General features: G+C 34.7%; 2 protein-coding genes and 1 long non-coding RNA gene across 5 annotated transcripts; 1 reads left to right on the top strand and 2 right to left on the bottom strand.

Annotated features, from left to right (window-relative positions):
* Positions 1-2,967: 2,967 nt before the first annotated feature.
* Positions 2,968-4,594, bottom strand: LOC116182814. Its single transcript, XR_004147620.1, has 3 exons — positions 4,473-4,594; positions 3,670-3,766; positions 2,968-3,608 (listed from the first exon to the last, which is right to left on the bottom strand). It is a non-coding gene; the product is annotated as an uncharacterized LOC116182814 (long non-coding RNA).
* An 8-nt stretch (positions 4,595-4,602) lies between these two features.
* Positions 4,603-16,611, top strand: LOC116182813 (neuropathy target esterase sws-like). Of its 3 annotated transcripts, none has more exons than XM_031503356.1 (20): positions 4,603-4,796; positions 5,003-5,084; positions 5,133-5,344; positions 5,392-5,724; positions 5,771-5,980; positions 8,105-8,359; positions 8,413-8,613; positions 8,662-8,867; positions 8,918-9,173; positions 9,221-9,377; positions 9,429-9,602; positions 10,285-10,517; positions 10,566-10,748; positions 10,804-11,079; positions 11,126-11,312; positions 15,208-15,324; positions 15,444-15,655; positions 15,702-15,958; positions 16,107-16,203; positions 16,256-16,611. In XM_031503356.1, exons 1-20 carry the CDS (start codon positions 4,674-4,676, stop codon positions 16,415-16,417), a joined length of 3,933 nt encoding a protein of 1,310 aa, XP_031359216.1. In that variant the 5' UTR covers positions 4,603-4,673; the 3' UTR covers positions 16,418-16,611. The 3 variants fall into 3 exon arrangements, with proteins under 3 accessions (XP_031359216.1, XP_031359215.1, XP_031359217.1); XM_031503355.1 differs by lacking the exon at positions 15,208-15,324 and adding an exon at positions 14,855-14,971 and having other exon boundaries at positions 4,604-4,796; XM_031503357.1 differs by lacking the exon at positions 15,208-15,324 and adding an exon at positions 14,855-14,971 and having other exon boundaries at positions 4,666-4,796; positions 4,986-5,084.
* A 1,002-nt stretch (positions 16,612-17,613) lies between these two features.
* LOC116182812 (folylpolyglutamate synthase, mitochondrial-like) lies at positions 17,614-20,167 on the bottom strand. The gene is made up of 9 exons (XM_031503354.1): positions 19,837-20,167; positions 19,659-19,786; positions 19,367-19,613; positions 19,182-19,318; positions 18,564-18,744; positions 18,376-18,499; positions 18,220-18,331; positions 17,959-18,170; positions 17,614-17,908 (listed from the first exon to the last, which is right to left on the bottom strand). The coding sequence occupies exons 1-9, from the start codon at positions 19,936-19,938 to the stop codon at positions 17,643-17,645; spliced, it is 1,509 nt and encodes a 502-aa protein (XP_031359214.1). The 5' UTR covers positions 19,939-20,167; the 3' UTR covers positions 17,614-17,642.
* Positions 20,168-20,459: the final 292 nt, after the last annotated feature.

The raw sequence follows: 20,459 nt of genomic DNA on the forward strand, positions 1-20,459 counted from the left end.
ACGATCAACCCATTTCGTTTCGGCCTAGAAGATTATCTTATGTAGAAAAAATAGAACTTCAGAAGATTTTAGACAACTTATGTCAGGAAGCTATAATTAGACCTAGCTTATCGCCATACAGTAGCCCCATTGTCCTAGTAAGGAAGAAAACTGGTGATTATAGACTTTGTGTGGATTATCGCGAACTTAATAAAATTATCATCAAGGACAACTTTCCGACACCTTTAATTGATGACCAATTGGATCAACTTCGAGGAAAAAAAATATTCACGTCATTGGATTTAAGAAATGGATTCCACCATGTTAGAGTCGCCGAGACATCAGTACCGTACACATCTTTTACAACACCATTAGGCCAATTTGAATGTTTGAGGGTACCTTTTGGATTAACTACTTCACCACGAGTCTTTCAAAGATTTATGTGTATGATTTTTGACACCTTAATTAGAGAACACAAAATCCTATTATATATAGATGATATTTTGGTTGCCACAGAAACATTAGATGAGCACCTTCACATTTTGGCCCTAGTTTTCAAACAAGCAGCACTTTACAGACTCGAGTTTCGTCTTGATAAATGTTTTTTCTTACAAAATGAAATTGTATATCTTGGTTACGAGGTTAGCGAGAAAGGCATACAGCCTAGTCCACAAAATATTGAAGCAATAATTAAGTATCCACCACCACAAAATATTAAGCAGTTACACGGGTTCTTAGGATTATCTAGTTATTTTCGACGATTTATAAAAAATCATTCTTTAATAGCAAAACCATTATATAACCTTTTGAGAAAAGGCGCTAAATTTAATTTTGGAGCTGCACAATTACAAGCTTTCGATACCTTACGAGGAGAATTGATATCACAACCCACTTTATGTATCTACAGTCCACATGCGAAGACAGAACTCCACTGTGACGCAAGTGCGTTAGGTTTTGGGTCCATTTTAATGCAGCAACAGAATGATAATAAGTTTCACCCAGTATGTTTCTATAGTCAGAGGACATCGGAAACGGAATCTAAATACCATAGCTATGAACTTGAATGTCTTGCAATTATATATTCATTGAAAAGGTTTCACATTTACTTGCACGGAATTCATTTCAAGATTATCACTGACTGCGACAGCTTTAGATTAACTCTTGCGAAAAAGGACATTGTCCCAAGAATAATGAGATGGACACTAATTCTACAAAATTACGATTACGAGATTGAACCCCGTTCAAATGTCAGAATGAAACATGTAGACGCCTTAAGCCGTACTCAGAATATTTTGGTATTAGAAGGAAACACTCTTGAGCAGACGTTAGCAGTGAAACAAACCATGGATTTGTCAATTGACCAAATTAAGAAGAAGTTGGAGAACTCTGAAGACAAATTCTACGAATTAAGAAATGGCCTAGTGTACAGGAAACGCAATAAAGATCTATTATTCTTTGTACCACACAGCATGATACCAGCAATTTTACAAACATACCATAACGAGATGGGACACGGTGGAATTGACAAGACGGAAGAATTAATAACCAGAACGTATTGGTTTCCGAAGATTAGACAAACAATTAAAAATCATATTAGTAATTGCATAAAATGTATTGAATATTCACCCCAAAGTGGTAAACAAGAAGGCGAATTACATAACATTCCAAAGGGTAAAAAACCGTTTGTATGTCTACACCTTGATCATTACGGTCCGTTAGAAAAGACAGCAAACACATACAGATATATATTTTTAGTAGTTGATGCATTTTCTAAATTTGTTAAGCTTTATCCCTGTAAAACCACAAATACCCAAGAAGTTATAAAACACTTAAAGAGATATTTCGCAAATTACAGTAAACCATATAAAATTGTGTCGGACCGAGGAACATGTTTTACGTCAAATGATTTTAAGGATTTTCTTAACAATAATGAAGTTCAACAAATACTTATCGCCACGGGAGCACCATGGGCGAATGGTCAAGTAGAGCGCATGAATAGAACCCTCACTCCTATATTAGCTAAAGTTAGCCGAGAAAAGAATACCTGGGATACGTCTTTAGGAGATGTAGAGTTTTACTTTAATAATACAATAAACCGAAGCATTGGGAATACTCCGTCACAACTAGTTTTTGGGATCGATCAGCGTGGGAAGGTCATAGACCACCTACGTGAATTTTTGGAAGAAGAGAATGACAATGAGGATCGGAACTTGGACGACATTAGGTCAAAGGCAAGTGACAACACGTTGGTAGTGCAACAACAAAACAAAATTCAGTATGATAAGAAGCACAAAATACCATCTAAGTATCAAGAAGGAGAATATGTTATGATAAAGAATGTAGATTCTACAATGGGAACAAATAGGAAATTACTACCGAAATATAGAGGCCCTTATATAATAAAATCTGTCTTATCAAATAATAGGTATGTCATCACAGATATTGACGGTTACCAAAATACACAAATCCCGTATGAAGGCATTGTCGATTCATCTCGTCTTCGACATTACTCACTAAACTTACGTAAAGAACTTGACTGTGACATTGACGATCGCTTTGAGATTGAGTATGAGTCTGACTAATTGTATTATTTGTAGTTTTAGTTTAGAATTTAACCTAGAAATTTGTTATGTGTTAAAGACAAGTACTTTATTTTATACTTAAAACTGCGTTTATGAGATAGTAAATAGGAAATCATGTTACGAATTTTGCTTTCAAATTTTTAGTTTTCTGTATGCACACGATCGAGGTCGATCGGTAAGTCAGGATGGACGAGCTGTAGGTGATTATAGAACACCCTGTACATTGTGAAGTTAGTTACGTTACGAATTTAAGCTAGGTTAGGATGGTGAGTCGGTTTTTGGTTTTATCTTTTATGACTTTATGTTTTATGTAAACTTATGTAAAGGAGTGGAAATATATATAATCGACAATAAAGACGACTACAAAAGATAAAAAATGTCTAGCTCTAGGTGCAAACAAACAGCAATTACTTTAAATAAAATAATCTTTTTCAGGAAAAAATAGCCTACTTATGACGCTAAAGCTGAAATAATACCTAAATTGGAATAGGTATTGTTCTCCTTGGATAACTTCCTACGAATGCGAATAAACATGATTAAAATGACTTACAATAGTAGTACCATATTTATTGAAAATCTCCTCGAGTTTCATGAACTTATAGCATTGAATTGATAGTTATAAATTCAATGCTTATAGTACCAAAAGTATCCCTAATGCAAATTTTCCGCGGTTGCGAATTATCCGGAAGCGAAATGTCCAGGATGCGAAATATCATGGAAGCAATAAAATGTCCCGGTGCAAATTGTCCGACTGCAAATTATTTTATTGGTGCTAATTCTCCAGGTGGGATTGGTGGGAATTGTCTACATCACGTCCCTGGGCTTCATTGGTTGTGTGTTTCGAACATTTTAAAATAAAATAATATTGGTGTATTTAATTTCATTAGCTCAATTACTTGAAAATCCGCCCTAAAACATTTGTCTATAAAGTCCAAAGAAAACTAGCTAGATAAATGAGTTGCGGGCTCGTAATATTCGTCATAGAAAGGTTCACTTCCGGAAAGTTCGTCTCCTGGAGATTATCTTCCTCCAGAATACTTTCACTTGCTTTAAAGAAAATTATTATTCAAAACCTCTCTCTTGAAATAATTGCTATATTATATTATACCTGTTATATCTATTACATTCCAGAATTTCATATTATTGACAAAATATTCGTCTCGGTAGATTCGTTCCCTTCGAAATTTTCACGCCCAAACGAAATCCTTGAAGAATTCACGCTTAAAAAAGCATACTCCAAAGGAATGCCTCCAAAATTTCGCCTTAAAGCCGCTTTACATTAGGCAATTTTAGTGCAATGCAAGGCTTCTGCTATGCAATCTAAAATTGCCTTGCATTGCTTATTACGGTTTTACATTTATGCAATTGTCTTGCAACTTTTGTGCGAGTTCAGAAAAGTGTTGCAGTACTGCCAACATATTTTTCAAAAATTGAAACTTTTCAGTTTGTTTACGCAGAAGGTTATTCTTGAAACTTAATAAAATTGACCATTAGGTATGAGCAAACAAAAGGAAATTAAACTGGTTACAACTTGTTATGTGGTGGCGCTTGCTATTAAAAAAAACACACAAAATAACACACGCGAAACCAAATAAATTGTGGTATTGACAAAATTACTAGAAAAGTTACTAGAACTTGCGCCAAACTTGCAAGTGAAATAGAACTTTCTCTATTTATTTTTCTTGCACCTGAATTGCGTATGAACATGCGCAGTAACGTATCTCTAACTTGCATTGCTCTTGCATTGCACGAAAATTGCCTGTAAAGCGGCTTTTAAAAAAAGACATGTACATGTACATAAGCTGACTGTATCTTAATGTAAATCTAATGTTAACTTTAGTTTTATCGGCGAAAACGTGTTATATTAAATAATGAAGTGAAGGAACTAGGAAAGTACCAAAGGAAACTCACCCCAAATCAGATATAAACTAAAATGTTAACTTTTCGGATTGCTTTCACGAACGCCCAAGATTTAATAAATTAGTATTAGTTACGCCACTGATATCAGCTGGTGTTATCTGACAGGAATATTGATGTAGCTGTCAAATGTCAAATAATGTATAAATAAAATAGTTTAAAAACGAAAATGGTTTATTAGGATGTAATTTAAAAATGGATATTTTGAATTTGTTAAATGAAATTAATGGAGATTTTGGAAACGTCCTAAAATCTTTTTGGATTGGAAGTACTTATACCAACTACTTTGAAGTGATTTTGGAATTACTAGTGTTCAAGGTGATTCAGTCAACTATTGTATTGTGTATTAATAATTCGTGTTTATTGTTTATTTAATACGCATTTTATCTTATTATACAATAATAACGCAATTTTATTAGTCATTAATTAAAATAAGTTATAATTCCATTTTATTTCACACTTCAGAATGTTTTTAATCTGTTGAAACTAAAAACAATTATTCATTAGGCATGTTACTCTTCCAGTTTAATTACGCGTTAGCCCTACTTATCTTTGCCATTCTTGGATGTTCTTGTTGGTATAGTTTCCGCAGATGGCAAATACGAGGTATGTAAATTACAAACTATCCATAATTTCTAAATAACTTGCAAGCAGGTATATCTCTAAAGCAATCTACACCTTTTGGGGGATCACGTTTTCGAAAACGAGACAAAGCACTGTTTTATGGAAGGAAAATGTTAAGGAAAGTCAAATCGTTATCGGGTCAAGTTCGCAGTTCCGGTCAGGGCCGAAAACGAAAACTGGTAATGAGATTTGCCCGAAAGTTGTTGCGTCTACGTAAAGAAAATGAATTGGAGCAATTAAAGGTGGTCGAACTGCCAGTTGGAAACTTACTATATCGTTTATCTTACAGGTTTTAGAGCCGCCCGCCGAGTATTTGGAGGAAGACTTGTTTAGTGATGATCGTATGCCGAGGGATGTGTACTACTTGCTAAAAAGCATGCGAGTTTTTGGCTACTTTGAAACTCCAGTTTTTCTAAAAATATGCAAACAAACGGAAATAATGAACGTGCCCGCAGGTTCATTTCTTTTTAAAATCGGCGAACCAGATGAAAATGTTTTTATTGTTCAGAGTGGTAAAGTTAACGTGTTTATTACGGCTGTGGATGGATCAATTTTATCGTTAAAGATGGTTAAAACTGGCGAATCTGTTACGTCCCTACTGAGTTTTACAGATGTCCTTACGGTATGGTTGTCTTAAGGTTTGCAATGTGTATTAAAATTGTTGGTAGGGTCATCCAAATCCGTACAGAACAGTGTCCGCAAAGGCCATGGAGGATTCTACAATTGTAAAACTTCCTATGGCTGCTTTTCATGAAATTTTTCACGAATGCCCTGATACCTTTATTAGAGTCATACAGGTTATTATGGTACGACTTCAACGAGTTACTTTTACAGCGCTTCATCAGTATCTGGGTCTTAGCACAGAACTTATTAATCAGGTATTCCTTTTTTACAATTTTTAAACGTATCAATTGGAGATATGCCATAAAGTCGAACAAAGATTACCAAGTAGGTTAATAGAGGCATGAACCCCAAGATAAAACCTATTTTACTCACTAGCAAGTGCTTAACAATAAAAGTAGCATATCCAATTAAAAAAGTAATTGCAATTTATAATTTAGTCCTGTGTTTTAATTTGCTGATAATTATGTCTAGTGAAACCATTATCATGGACCTATGTGGTCATATTTTTTCCTTTATTAGTGCTATGTGATAAAACATTTTCAAGATAAGAAATCATAATCATTAGGAAGTGCGAACTTCTTGCCATTTCCATAAAGTAGCAATCAATAGGTACCTACATATTTATGTAGCACGCATTAGTAAAGCCAAATAACACATGCTCTAAAAAATTCTTTCTTTTATAGTTATTTGCATTTTATTTTAATTACTTATGGTTCTTAAAGTTAGTTGTTTTGTTTTTCAATTTTTTACTCTTCAATGTAGGTGTATCATTGAATAAAATAATTCAGTTTATTCAATCCCTTACCCAACAAGTTCGAAAATAAGAGCATAAACGATCAACAGTACAAAAACAGAAATAAAGAAAATGGAAAAGCCTGATAGGTATTCTCGCACAATTAGGGAGTTGTGCGCGAGTTAACTGTTCAAATAAGATAAAAAAAAAATAAAAACAAAATCGACTAATTTCGGTTTTTCTGACATATCTTCAGAAGTAGTTGGAATTTTCTGGTTTTCTTTAAAGCATTATAATAAATGTATTAATTGCGCAATTTTTTCCTAATATGACCACTATCATAATATCTCGTAATATCTTCTATGGTTTCGGAGATCCCCATGATAGATATCCTTATCTTGGACATGGAATTAACTTCCGTGGGTCGACCTTTTCAGGAATGTTAAATTGACTTTAAGCATAAATTCCAAGAAAGATCGACTCCTGTTTTTATACAATCCAAAATTTCAACTTACATTTATCAATGAGTCAACATTTTCTCAAAATGACTCTTGAGTTTCTCCCTTTGAAAGGTAGCAGCAAGATGGTTGACGATTTGAATCAGGCACAAACCGGGCTTCAGGTTCCTCGAAATTTAGTAGTTGACTCACTCACTGGACTAATTTACCAATATTCTGCAGTATTGAAATGTCAATTTTCTCTTTGAATACAGGTGGTTTTAACAGCTAACAAAAGCGCTAATTAATCGTTTTTAAACTATTTACCGGTTGCCGTTTAAATTAGAATCTTATTATCGCTTCATATAAACAAGAGAGGTGGACAAATTTGGTTAGTAACCTTGTTTTGTATGTTAACTAACCATCCCAAATATAAACGCAATGAACGTTTTGTACTTTGGGCCACAACGCTTTCGTGGTAAAATGTATTTAAGCGCGACCACGTTGTTCAAATGAAAGGAAAATGTTCGCTCACAGAAATAACCACTTTATATTAGTGTTGAGATGACAATAATTTTGACGAATTGGCGGCACAGTTTTCCCTTGTAATTAGGCAATTAACATCAACTTTCACAGTAAAAATCTCACGTACGATTACGCGGCTGTTAAATTTTCCGTATCCCTCGATTATGTGAACTCGTCTTGAAACTTTTAGGTGAAAATAATTGTTACGCCCTCAACTTATATAGATTCGATTTGAAGGTTCAACGAAAAATTCTTCTCTCCCACCCAATTTTTCTTAATATTGTCGCCAAAACCAAAAACCGAAACCAATATCTTCAAGTACCATGAAGGACACCCCTCCTACCCCCATCCCATCCTCAATATAGGGTAGGTGAAAAAAGCGGTAGTTGGTAGAAACAATTGAACAACATTGAATAATCCCTCTCATAACATTCCTTCTAGGTATGTGCTAAGAGTGCATGTGATCAGATTGAATTAATTTAGATGTAGAATGGAGCATTTTCTTGTCTAGTCTTTGTCATCCTAATTTTAGATTTATTATTTTCAATCTTCAGAGGTGCGCTATTTTGAGTTGGAATTTTGGAAAATGTTTACGAAATCAAAAAAGTTAAATACTTAATATGTTACACCTTTAGCTCTAAGGTACTGTTAATGCTGCGATAAATAAATTTATGTCCAAATAGGGCCCAAGAACTAGTAAGCATAGGCATCCATTAATGAGTTCACCTCAACGTAGCAAAACAAAGGACACGCCACCGATAAAACGTGAAGACATTGAGGGATTTTATTGGGAACCCACGGATAATATGCAGCCAAGTTCTAAGCCAGTTACTGTACCAACTTATCGTCGTAGTAAATCCTGTTTAGAAACCAAACACTCTCCCAATTATAATACGCCAGATATGGTACCCGATTTAGATCAGCCGTATAGTAACGTGGTATGGTGAATTATTGAGTTATATAAAACTTCAACCATTACCTCTTGTTTTAGACTCCCGATTTGCAACAGGCATTAACTAGAACCAAGCGATTATCTGTTATTGAAAATATCGATATACCATCAATTATTCAGAGTGCCACCGAAGTGTTTGTGCACGAACTGGGACTCGAGGATGATTTATGGCTTAAGGGAAATGTTGAGTATCGAGAGGTTGTAGCAGGTACTTACTTAATGAAGGAGGATTCAAATAAGGTACTTTGTTTCTTTTGGGAAGTTTTTTCAAATTCACTTCTGTTACAGGATGCTGCATTAGTGTACATTATTTCTGGGTCATTAACGCTAGCACAACGAATGACAGACACTGATGAGGATGTGCACATGTTCACGGCACATCCCGGTGAAATTGTCGGTGGACTGGCAGTTTTAACTGGAGAGACAAATTTTTTTAACATTCGTGCCAAACATTTTACTCGTCTTGCCATCATTTCAAAAGCCACCTTTTATAAGTAGAAATGAAAACCTGCATTTCAGCATGTACCCACACTGTCATTTGTAGCTTAATGAAAGAGAAACCGGGTATCATCCTTTTTATTGCTGACATGGTAGTGAAACGACTGTCACCCTTTGTACGGCAAGTGGATTTTGCTCTAGACTGGGTTTTTCTCGAATCGGGAAAAGCTGTTTACAGACAAGACGACGAAAGTGATTCCACATTTATTGTATTATCCGGCCGTTTGCGTTCAGTTATCACGCATAAAAATGGAAAGAAGGAATTAGTTGGCGAGTACGGTAAAGGAGACTTAATTGGAATTGTAAGTTGAAAAGAGACTGAATTTTTGTTGTTTCACAATTGCGATAGGTGGAGATGGTTACCCAAACTAAAAGGAGTACAACAGTGATGGCGGTTAGAGATTCAGAACTGGCCAAATTGCCCGAGGGAATTTTTAATGCAATTAAATTACGTTATCCTATTGTAGTAACAAGACTTATAAATTTGCTAGGTCATCGTATTTTAGGTATGTTAGTTTGGTGCAGTAAGTAGTCATGTTAACTCACTATTATTGTAGGTAGTTGGAAAAAACCAAATTTAAATTTACGTACACCAAGTTCTCCAAGTTATTCTGCGTTAGATACTAGACCATCTCAAATAAATTTTTCAACAGTAGCCATTATGGCGGTGTCTGAAGATGTCCCATTAACGTCTTTTACTTTCGAATTGTACCATTGTTTAAGTGCCATAGGTATGAATAATATTTTAGTAGAAGTATTGGTCCACATCCTCTTATCTCGAACGCACTGTATATACCAAAACTGACTCGTTCGCCATATTGGAGCCCACTAACAATTCACGTTTGCAAGTCCTGTACTTATGTACTCTGTTATTATTTAAAAAAAAACATTGATTTTTTCAACGTATATGAATGTATAAACATTGACTTTATTATGTATTCTTTTTTATTAAATCAATTTTGCTTACAGATTTGGATTCTCAGTGGGCTCCAAAATGGCGGATGAGTCTGCTATCATAATCAAGTACCGTTATCGCCCATAGCACACAACAAAAGAAACGTAGTAATAAATGAAATTCTCTTGGTGTGTGCTGTTAGAAATTTGCAAATGCGTAGTCGAAGCCCAACTTTGGAATGGCACTGGAAAAAACCGGTTGCGCCCCTAGCGACAAAGCCGTATATTATAGTTCATTAGCCCCTTGGCTTTGGGAAGTGCGAAATTTTGTACAAATTATTTTTTGCTGACTATTTGCAATCCCTGCGATCATCGCGCCCTCTTTGCTCAGAATCGGCATCAAATTCTGCACAATATCCGCATTTTTCAAAATGTATATCTTCATATACCATGTTCGAATTTTGACTCCCAGATTCCCTACTACTAAAAATACAATTTACAAAAATATTTAATATTTAGGGCCTACTTTAAGACTGACCTCGGATGTGATTCGCAAAACCTTAGGGAGTAGTATAATGGACCCAAACAACGAATATCGTTTAACGACGTGGCTGGCTCAGCAAGAAGATCAACATAAAATTGCATTGTATCAATGCGACTTGACCTTTAGTTTGTGGACGCAACGTTGCATCCGGCAGGCCGATTGTATACTAATTGTGGGACTGGGATTTAAACCGCCCACCCTAGGACAGGCACGTATTGGTCCTGATCTTCGTTTTGTACTAACGGCGTTTGCGTAGGTGGAGAAAGAAGTACAAAGACTAGCTATTAGGACGCAAAAGGAATTGGTCTTGCTTCACCGAGAAGATGGGCCGCGACCAAGTAATACGGTCGCCTGGTTAAATATGAGATCGTGGATTTCGTGGCATCACCATATAAAATGTTTCAAACGTACATTCTCGAGAAAGAGTTTATATCGCATTGTGAGTCTTAGACAGAGCGAGAGAAATGTTAAGATTGAAGATAATCATTTTACAGTATGAACTTTACGGGAAAGTTTGTCGATCTGAACCAAATATACATTCAGATTTTTCAAGGTTGGCTAGATGGTTAACGGGGAAATCAGTTGGTTTGGTACTCGGCGGTGGTGGGGCTCGAGGTGCCGCGCACATTGGAATGATTAAAGCTATACAAGAGGCGGGTATACCAATTGATATGGTGGGTGGTGTTAGTATTGGAGCTTTCATGGGTGCGCTATGGTGTCAAGAAAAGAATATCACCACCGTTACACAGAAAGCGAGGGAGTGGGCGCAGGTATCCGTTAAACAATGTAGGCATTTACATGATAGACTTATTGTAGAAAATGAACCAATGGTGGCGTCAAATATTAGACCTGACTTATCCCGCGACATCTATGTTTAGTGGACGTGGCTTTAACAAAACGATTCATGCCGCATTCAACGATACATTTATTGAAGATTTGTGGTTACCCTATTTTACTATCACTACCGATATCACGGCCTCTTCTATGAGAATTCACAGCCACGGTGAGTATTTGCTTTGCATATCACAACCAAATCGATGTAGCACTATACGGGATTGTATTTTCATAATTAATGTCACAGCATATGTTTAGATGTTATAATTGTTGTTTACACATAATAGATGTTCAAATTGTGATTGGTTATCTTTTTTTGTTTGCATGCTATTCTTAGTAGTTCTTAATTTACATTTTAATGTATCATTTTTCACATTTTAACACAAATTGTGTAGTGTGTAAACATCAGACAACACGAATTTGCTTTACATTACTTGAGGTTACATATGCTTATGTGACACTACCAAATCAATTTCCCAACCATATCTCATTTGACGTCACTTGACTTATACTCGAATAACACTGGACCGAAGAAGCCATACTTTTTACTATGGACAAATCTCAATGATTTTAAAGGTTATTTTAAAGAATTTCAAAATTTGTAGCTAGTGTTGATATAGTGGCTTTTGTAGATACACTAGTACAGTAACTAGAAAATATATCAATTTAGTTTTCAATAATACAAAGTCTTGTAGAACTCTATTATTTTCGCAGGTAAGTACTAAGTATTACTTTTCCCTTGTGTAAAGGTATGCCCTGTTTTTATAGTTGATCAATATCTAATTTTTCCTGTATTAGTTAAATATAACAAACTCTTATTCTTTCATTTCTTTTTTCAACTCTGTAATTTTAACTCGTATGTAAAATTGTTGAATATGATATTAATTCCATGTCTTTCTTAAGTGTAAAAGTCCATATTGCTATATTTCTCAGCTGGCTATTTCTTGTTTCCTTTGAAATAGAAGCAAAACTACAGTCAGTGAGTCTCGTATTACTATTCTGTGACACAAATAATTGATACCACTGTTTAAAAAATCTGACCTTCAAACCTAGGAAGGTTCTCTTTGCTCGAAGTCACTTTGTAACTGAATTAAAATTATTTCAAAATTTCAATGATTCGTTCATAACCTTCTTTTATAAATTTAACCATTTCTAGAGACTTATTTTGGAAAATTTAAATTTCTAGCTTTTATTAAATTGAGGCTCACTTTTATTGTTATTAAATTGAAAGAAATACTAAATAGAAAAATTAATGCAAACCTTTATATACATATTGCAGACGTGAAAACAAACTGAACTTAAAACTGTAAAACTTTTTACTTTTCAGACACAAATTCTCACCTTCTATCTTGTCAATTTTATTCAATCTGAAAAAGATAAACGAAACAAAAAATCGCAAGTTATCTAAATCCGCCAGATATATCTTATCAACTTGAAATAAATCCAAATACATTTGATCAATAAATACTATTAAAACAATAATAATTCCCACGCGGAGTATGAAACAAAAACAGTGAACGTTCATATTTTTTAAAACAACAAATGACTGTATTCCTTTAACCTATTGTTTTATTTTGTATCTTTTATATGACATGTCGATTCAATTATCGTTCATTTTCATAATTTTGTTTAGTTCATTTCTATTTTTGATTCAAGTTCTTCGTTATCCTAAATGTTCTCTTTAATTTACATTTAAATGTTTGTCAAATTCATTTTAACATTAGGTCTTCCATTTCCTTCTACCAGTTTCGCAATTAATCTTAATTGTTTCTTCAACATTCAATTCTCTCCGTTCTTGCTTCATTACTTAATTCTCTATTTCACTTTGTATCATGTGCAATTTTAACTTTTATAATGAATTAATTGCCTTGTCACTACTCACTAATATATTCTTTTCCGTGTTGTCCATTTTCTTCTTTTCTTGCAAGTAATTTTCTTCATCAATATCAACTACACACCCACTCCCATGCATCTTGTTATGGAAATTGATAAATTAAAAAGTTTCATGAAGAGTTAGTTACGAAAATAAATAAGTATAAATTGTGGACAATTCTTGTGCAAATAAATGGCATTTTTTTAAATCGAAATAGCTTATTAAATGGTTGCGTTATAAAGTAGTAGCATGCTATACTCTCGGCTATACTATTTATCAATGGTTTCTTTCTTGTTAGATGATTATTGGGGAGACTTGTCCAGACAATTAATTTTGCTTTTGTGGGTATACTTTCCTCTGACAAAGCGTTTTCGAGATATTCGCTCATAAGGTCGCCAATAGCTATATTTCAATCAGACGTCCCAATCGCCCTTTGTGAGTACCATCCTCTGACAATCTGTACTTGAGATATAAGGAATTATTTATATCCGATCACAATAACGAGTCGAGGAGAAGGCTATGATTCGTAGAAGTTAATTCCTTTCGTTGTAACCTTTCATTAGAGTACCATGAAGTATAAAACCAGTTGCACCTCTCTGTGCCTCATACAAAGGCAGTTATAGCACGCTTCTAATAATTTTACACTTTTGCCTTTCATTATGCTTATTTGACAGTTGCGCAATATGCGCATGCGCACATCTGATGCTTACAATATGCGATATGCTTATCTTTACTAGAGACATCTATGGTTAAAATTTCTAGAATATATCTATAAATAGGAAAGTTACTGCAACATATCAAAATGTAAACATTTTTTTTACAACTTTGTCGATTTCTGGCAACATTTAATCCTTAGCCTGGGGTTTTGGCAATAATTTTACGTGAAGTTAAAAAGTATAACTCAAACAAATTTCAGAAGTGCATGTAACGCTATTATTTTGCTTAAAAGTTAACCTTAGACGACATGCTTGCTCTTCCCTCCCCGAAAATGTTCAGTACACTTTGCCATTTATTACTTTTGTAACCAGCTCTTTATAGACTTATTATGGTGTAGCAAATAATAATATAAAAAAGACGTTGATACCATCAAGTTTAAATAATTATGGTTATCTAATTTTTTTAATATTCCAATTATTTGCCTCTAGCTCACCACCGAAATAGAATAACAAAATCTTGTTTTGTTTTTCTAATTATGTACTTTTTTAGGCAATCGATTGTAGTTTATTCTCAATGCATGTATCGTAGTGCTTATCAGATAACCATCTTTTTAATCTTGTAATAGTAGTAATCTGTAGAAACTAATAATGGCCCTGACCACCGTAAAGTAGATATGAATATATTTTGCATTTTACAATATTTTATCTGTAAAATTTTGAAGAATGCAAAGGGACTTTGTTTTCATGATGATTGGTTATGGATATGCTGTGTTATTGTAGCTAGAAATCGTTGATGGATTACAAGTTTTAATAATTTATTTGTCGGTGGTGGATATGTTACTGTAATATCCATCATTTTTAGATGTCCAGTTTGCTGTTCCGGGTATGTATCGTAGATGTGAGTTCACAAGCACACTTTTTTGTATCACGTTTTTGTTTGTTCACTTGCAGGGTGTTCTCTATTCAATACAATTTTAAATATTTGTAGATATTACCATTGACATTCAAGGTAAGTTTTTTGTCTTCTATTGTGTGTGTATCCTTTTAAGTAAATACTTGGGAACAGTATGAAAATACAATCTTGACAAAGCTAGTAATTAGTCATAAAAAGTTGATTTTGAATTTGGATTACCCTGTGTAAACTCTTAGATGGCTATGGGCTTAGTTGAACTCTTGTCATAGGCTCTTTATGGCGCTACGTGAGGGCATCCATGTCGCTATCAGGTTATATGCCACCACTCTGTGACCCAACTGATGGACATCTGTTACTCGATGGAGGTTACACCAATAATTTACCAGGTAATTGCATTTTACTAAAATTAACTAAAGAGACTGCATCAACATCTAAAGGTATGTTTTTGTGTGTTTGTCTACTAATATAAAGGATTTGGGATGCTTCATTCTTCTGATAAAAAGGTAACCAATCACAATATGAGTCAATTTTTGTCATTTTTAAAAACAAAAGTGCTTTAATCAGAATTGAGTTGTTCAGCATAGTTAACAATATTGAATATTTAGCACAAATTGTATGACAGGTCATTTATGGAGGTATGTGCGGGGTAGTATGACTGTTATGGGAATATTTCCCCCCATGTGTGATCCAGTGGATGGACACATGCTTTTGGATGGATGTTATGTCAATAACGTTCCAGGTAAATAATACATAAGTATTCGCCAAATTTTATTATCATATGCTGCAAAGGTATGTTTTGTATGTTTGATTTTCACCTATTAACGTTGTGTCCGGAATTGTCAGTTAGTATTTTTGTAGCTGATGTGATGCGCAGCTTAGGAGCCAATCACATATTGGCGATTGATGTTGGATCAGTTGACGATCAAGATTTAACTAATTATGGAGATGACCTATCGGGATGGTGGGTGATGTGGAAACGGTGGAATCCCTTCACATCTGCTGTAAAAGTTCCTAGCTTACCTGATATACAGTCACGTTTAGCATATGTGAGCTGTGTTAGACAATTAGAAGTAGGCCATCACCAAACGATGCAGCTCATTCAAGTGTGTGTTTTAGGAAGTAAAAAATAGTGATTATTGTGAATATATTCGTCCGCCTATAGACCAGTATAAAACATTACAATTTGGTAGTTTTAACGAAATCAAAGATGTAGGTTACAATCACGGGAAAACGTATTTTGAAGGGCAGATGCGTGCAGGTCGACTGCCTCTTTTCCATTACCACATGCCCCCTGAAGGTGCTCGAGTTCACCAGGCGCATCCATCTTGCTATACATTTACAGATTTAGCACAGATGGTTTGTAAAGTACCCAGGTTAGTATTAACCAACAAATGTACGAAAATAATATCTTGTACTGGTGCATTTCAAAATTCACCTAATCGTTAATGACAAACTATGTACATGGTTGGAGTAATTAATAAGTGAATCTCAGATACTTTTGGGTGATTATTAAATTTGTAGAACATTTGAAGATGAAACTTCCAGCTCATCGTCCGACTACGATGAAGACTATGACGGTCAGGGATATGCTTCAGAACCTTCTGCCGGTATTTTAGAGGTAGGTCATTTAGACAAATTTAGATCAATGTGATTACTGTTGTCATTATCAGCGTGACGAAAATAAACTCCGTCATAGTAGACGCACGTGTGGTTCTCTTTCGTTGTCGGATAACGAAATGGAATCGGATTTTGATACGGCCATGATGGATGGCCCTATCCCACCATTAACCAAAGCAGAATACTGTTATTCAGGTTCACTAGATAATACGTGAAGATTTTAAGGCTTTCTTAAGTTAAATACAGGTACTTACCTCCAAGGTAATAATGTCTATGCAATAGTATTATTGAGAATCTTTTGTAAAACGATTTTGATATTTAAGGTACCTTAGGTACTTTTTTACACTGCAAAAATATTTGGCTTTATTATGTAACCGTGAATTTGTAATAAATAATTGTTTGTTACGTATATATTTATTTGGTGTCTATAATAATAATAATTTTATTATCTTAACCAGTTAACAACCAATTATGAAAAAGAGTAGTAACTTTATGAAACCTTTAGAGTAGTGTGCTAAATGTTTCAGTAAACCATCAGTACATTTTTCACATCCTATCATCCTATACATGATTTTAACATTCAGCAATGTGTCAAATTCTATGAAATTTGAGAGCATTTCTTTCTCCTTTAAATTTTTAACAAAAAGTTAACCCAATAAATTAAATAAACTACCACTATTACTGATAAACAACTCTGTAATTCTATCACTAACTTTGTTTCTAGTGTGATTTTGTTCCCCGGTTCACTTGAAATCCTTGTATCATCCCTATTGGCGGGAGACAGAAATCGCAGCGGCGTCTGGTGGCGTAACGTACCAGTTGCATCATCGGGATCCAAACGGTGTTTACCGCGTGAGCATTGCGTTTTTAAGTTAAAAAAATCATAATGGTCAGTAAACGTTCCATAAGTAACAATAATTGTTGTGTAGCAGTATTCCCCGTTATTGGGGGTGTCCAGATAGATCTTGGAATGGTTTTGTCCTGGAATTTTCGACAAATGTCTGCAGTGCACTTCCTTGTCTGTGCCCACCATCGAGGGAGGCCCTCTTGCCACCGGGGCACTTTATTTGAGGTTCTCCTTTCTTTTGTGGGACAGCTTGCGTCATAGGCACCTTTGATGGCCATGCGAATGTTTGATTCCATGACCTCTGGTTGATAATATAATCAAGGAGAGACACCTCTTCCCTTGAGGTCGGTGTTTCCCTGGTTCCTGCCTCATCTTTTTTAGGATTTCGAGTACCAGGTGCTCCGGGAGTAGTTTGGTGGGTTTTTTCTTGGTTCGTATGAGTCCCAGGAGTATGAGGGAAATAAATGTCCACATGCGCGGCGCCCTCTACAACAATCATGGTTCTTAAGATATCTGAGACGCATGTAAGAGTATTCCTCTTCTTTCTGTATTTATATTCAAAACTACAAAACCAGATCTACATTTATTTTCAATTAACTATCACAATTATCAGTATATAAATTTGGATTAATTACACTTAAAACTGCCCCTATCAAATGTAGTGATCCCGTAACTAAAACATCATGCTCTTCTACAGCGCATTCCTTTAAAACATCAGTTACAGAAGAGAAAACTTTCACCGTTTGTTTCTTTGTTATATTTCCATTATCTGTTTCTTGATCCAACTCGTGCCATATCACACTGTGATGGTGGCAACGTGCAGTTTGTTGATCCTCCATTATATTAAAGTTTTTCTCATCTGCAATAATAAACAAAATAGATACACATCAAAATAATAAAAGAATATACCTTCTCTTGGTACTGGTATTGCTTTATTGGGCACAAAGAAAACTTTGTTAAATGAACACTTGTGAAGCTGTGACAATAAGTCTTTCGAGTTTCGATCACCAGTTGCATTAAAGATTAGCACCTTGGCTCGTGATGAAGATTGAGTTAGTTGGGAGAACCAGACTGAGCATGCATGAATACTCTCTGGCGTGTGAGCGCCATCTATATAAAACCTAGTGATTTTTGATTTAATCATTGAAATCAAGTTAGGCAAAAACGTACATGTTGTTGCTCTTTTGCAGCACTTGAAATCTGCCTGGCCATTTGAGAGTTTTTAAGCCCGTCTGTGTTAATTCTGAACGTACAAAATCATTAATGTCTTTGTAGCAATCGCCTAGAAAGACAATTTTCATTTACATTTTTACAAGTAGTTTTCACCTTTTGTTAAACGCACCCAGCGATCACATAGTGATAACGCAAGATTCGCGTTAAGTTTATAAATGTCGGAAGGCTGGTTATCATGGCGGACATCTACCTCTGGCTTCACTACAGTCAACGAACACTACAAAGTTCTTCATCAAAATATAAAAGGTGTTCCACACTTAGCATTCTACTGCCACACTTACATTTTTTTCTATGCTGCGGTCCTTCAAAATTTTAAGAACGGGAGCCTCCTGAGGGACTGTAAATGCAAGCGCTGAAGGTTTCATTATTCCCGACTTTTGCCAAGCAATTTGTTCTAAAGTATTTCCCAGTAATGACATATGGTCTAATCCAATTGATGTAATACCAACTAAAGGCACTTTTCTGTAAACAAAAATATCGAATTTTGAAATTAAGCATTATGTAAATGATTAGGGAGAGAGGGATCACTAAAAAAACATGTGGCATGGCAAAAGATATATCGATAAATTCGGTCTCTCATAAATACCTACAGAAAAGTGAATTGTAATCGTATGAAAAAATGCTTCCAGTTTGTACGCCCCACAAATCTTGATTTTCTAACAATTTATACATATGCGGAAATTGGTCTTTGTGATTGCCTAATAAAATACCCATTAACTGAATGCACTCAACATGCATCATTGTCATTAATATTTAATAAGTGTCCAGAAATGAAACTTTGTTTATTATTAAGCTAATAAACTAACTAATTATAATGAAATGATGAAACTTAGAACATGAGATCATAAGTTAATTAGTTTTATATTAATTGTTTATGACTAAATAACGCAAGTACTTACCGTAAAATGTTAGTGGAGTCGTATTCGCCACCAATTCCAACTTCTATAATAGCGACGTCCACCTTTTCTGTAAGAAACACTCTAAAAGCCAAAAGAGTTAGAAATTGAAAATATATCGGCATATCACCAGAATAAGTCTAAAATAATAACTATCGAACTAAATTCGTTAGAAAATAGCCATTTACTTTTTTTAAATGTAGAGTATTGTACAGATCCCAAAAATTGTTAACAAAATTAGTTTTTGAAATAGGCACTCCATTGATACGTATTCGCTCCCTCACCTCAATTAGATGCGGGGAAGAGTAAAAGCCTGTCTTATAACCGTGCTGACGTAGAATTGATTCAGTTAAAGCACATGTTGTGCCTTTTCCCTTTGTTCCTGTAACATGAATTACTGGGAGAGTATCGAGCACATCCAAGGTTACTCCAGACCTACAACCAGACATCATTGCCATTTGAAAAATAAGACTACATTACTTTATCAGATAGTTCTGTGTTTTCAGTATTGATTTAACATACTGCTCTTCAGGTGATAAATATCTATTTCCTTTGGCTTTCAAGTACTGGGCATTGGTTTGTAATCCATTAAGAGCCTTTATTGCGGCCTCAAAAAATAAAAGAACTAATATGTGTCATATACGTAAAGCTCTAGTACCTCATATTCTGAAGAAATATCTTTGACAACAGGATTGAGTGCATTTGCCGATATCATTTTTGAGTGTCGGTATATTTTCCCCAAACAATGTCTAAGAAACATTTAGGAATTGCACTGTGAACAATTTAGAAGAGCGAAGGTGTTGTGGTGTAGATCCATCACTAATATAAACGTCATAAATAATAAATTGGGTAACCCCTGTTGATTGTTATTGCGCACTTTAATCATTAAATGTACAAGGTTGACTTCACGCAACAATTTCATAAAAAATTTGATAGAAAAAACATATTATTTTATCAGATACGAAAGGTTATGTTATTTGTTTTGACAATCACGTGTTTACCATGACAGTTTAGTGGCCTTTTTTTTATGGAAAGGTTGTCAGCACTGTAATAAACGGCGCCGTAATGACGATTTATTTGTTTAAGCAGTGCAGTTTTGAAAACCCTGAACTCACTAAGGCTTGGGAAGCTTATTTTCTCTCTTTATGTTTTAAGAATCCTATTTAGTTTACCTGCAGTCTGTAATGCTTTGATGTCGTGCATTTAAAAAAATCTTGTATATTTCCGTTTTAGTCAACTTACAATGCACCCTGTATATAAAAATGTTCGTATTGATTTTTA

Source organism: Photinus pyralis, unplaced genomic scaffold, assembly GCF_008802855.1.
Source record: "Photinus pyralis isolate 1611_PpyrPB1 unplaced genomic scaffold, Ppyr1.3 Ppyr1.4_unclustered_Scaffold7755, whole genome shotgun sequence".
Taxonomy (NCBI): domain Eukaryota; kingdom Metazoa; phylum Arthropoda; class Insecta; order Coleoptera; family Lampyridae; genus Photinus; species Photinus pyralis.

What these genes read in the sequence shown, in the direction of transcription:
- LOC116182813 (XM_031503356.1), top strand. Translation starts at nt 4,674, where the DNA reads ATGGATATTTTGAATTTGTTAAATGAAATTAATGGAGATTTTGGAAAC. An exon ending in ATCAGCCGTATAGTAACGTG is followed by an intron (nt 8,360 to 8,412) that starts GTATGGTGAATT and finishes CTCTTGTTTTAG; the next exon opens with ACTCCCGATTTGCAACAGGC. An exon ending in GCTAGGTCATCGTATTTTAG is followed by an intron (nt 9,378 to 9,428) that starts GTATGTTAGTTT and finishes CTATTATTGTAG; the next exon opens with GTAGTTGGAAAAAACCAAAT.
- LOC116182812 (XM_031503354.1), bottom strand. Translation starts at nt 19,938, where the DNA reads ATGTTTCTTAGACATTGTTTGGGGAAAATATACCGACACTCAAAAATG. An exon ending in ATATTTCTTCAGAATATGAG is followed by an intron (nt 19,787 to 19,836) that starts GTACTAGAGCTT and finishes TTATTTTTTGAG; the next exon opens with GCCGCAATAAAGGCTCTTAA. An exon ending in CTGGGTGCGTTTAACAAAAG is followed by an intron (nt 18,332 to 18,375) that starts GTGAAAACTACT and finishes TTGTCTTTCTAG; the next exon opens with GCGATTGCTACAAAGACATT.